Source organism: Pseudogymnoascus verrucosus, assembly GCF_001662655.1.
Source record: "Pseudogymnoascus verrucosus strain UAMH 10579 unplaced genomic scaffold scaffold_102, whole genome shotgun sequence".
Lineage (NCBI taxonomy): Eukaryota > Fungi > Ascomycota > Leotiomycetes > Thelebolales > Thelebolaceae > Pseudogymnoascus > Pseudogymnoascus verrucosus.
This window is the reverse complement of record NW_017263753.1, coordinates 7,024-8,218: the sequence shown is the minus strand read 5'-3', so window position 1 is coordinate 8,218 and position 1,195 is coordinate 7,024. Positions and strand designations below refer to the sequence as shown.

At 46.2% G+C, this 1,195-nt stretch overlaps 1 protein-coding gene across 1 annotated transcript in view; it reads right to left on the bottom strand.

Annotated features, from left to right (window-relative positions):
* The window catches only part of VE01_10672 (uncharacterized protein), a gene marked incomplete at its 3' end in the record, with an annotated part of 2,028 nt that extends 1,552 nt beyond the window's left edge, over positions 1–476 (bottom strand). Inside the window, exon 1 of the mRNA XM_018280065.2 lies at positions 13–476. Coding sequence (XP_018125059.1) covers positions 13–234 — 222 coding nt within the window. The 5' untranslated portion in view covers positions 235–476. The remainder of the gene's footprint in view (positions 1–12) is intronic.
* Positions 477–1,195: the final 719 nt, after the last annotated feature.

Genomic DNA, 1,195 nt, shown 5'->3' with positions numbered 1-1,195 from the left:
GTCACCGTATACGTGTAGTCCGTCCCGTAGGGGAATCTTTGTGTCGCGCTCAAGGACGCTATCGACGAGCATCTTCCTTCTCCCGTCCTCCTTGACATGGCCTTTGGGTAGCACCACATGCTCTGGTTTGAATTCGACATTATATGGCTTGTATCTAGGATGGTTTTTGACTTCAATGGGTTTGACAAAATTGAGATCCGGAAACCGGGATTTGAGCTTTTCTGTTGTAGACATTGTTTTTTTATTCCGTTTAAGAGGAAGTGAGATGAATGATCAATCGCCTTGGTTTATGTCGTTCTTAACACTGTGATACGTCTGATACCGTGGGTACCTAACCCCATTATGTATTACAGCAACCTCAAAAATAGCTAATCGTTTTCAGACATGATTGCAAGGGCTAGTGGCTATGAACCACAGATTCTTAGTCACGTACTTCTTGCTGCGATCAGGCTTGGGGCCGAAACGTAGTCGGAGCGGTATCAGTCACCTCGTCATCGTGATCTTCTTTGGCAATTTCGGAACCCGGCCGATTTTTAGACCGAGAGCTGCAACCGTCTTGGCCTAAGCGGTCTACGGAGCGGACGAAAAATGTTCATATAGACCGACTTGTTTGATAAGCCACCGTCCCCGCAGCCACCTTGGCCTAAGCTTCTACGGAGCGGACAAAAAATATTCATATATGCCGGCTTGTTTGATACTTCTAGCGCCGGAACTTATTGTAGCACCATGTTCCGGAGCAGTCTTGAGGCAGAGGAAACGCAAAACTGATTTGTGGGGTAAAATGGACGTCGAGCTCGGCTTTAGCTTTAACAGCGAACCGAATGCATGAATATAACTGTGTCTACGATCAGAAGATAGTATATTCATTTATAAGCCTTTGAGATATCCCATTACTTGAAGAGGACAAATCAAAGGGTCACACGCTGAAATATCTTGGTCTTACCGCAGCTAGAAATCAATCTTCAGAAGCACCACGCAAAATGAATTATCAGCCTGGGATCTCTCTTCAATGTTCCCTTCCTGGTGGCCAAAAACTTTCCACTGGAGAAATCGATGCTTGGGAGCTGAAGGCTGCACGGCGAGCTCTTCAAAATCTGAAAACTCTGCTTGAAGGGCAACCGATGCTCGACCTTCTTGCGAGGCAGATAGAGGAAGGCGACACCTACTTTAAAAGCCTCATTGCTAAGTCAAACGG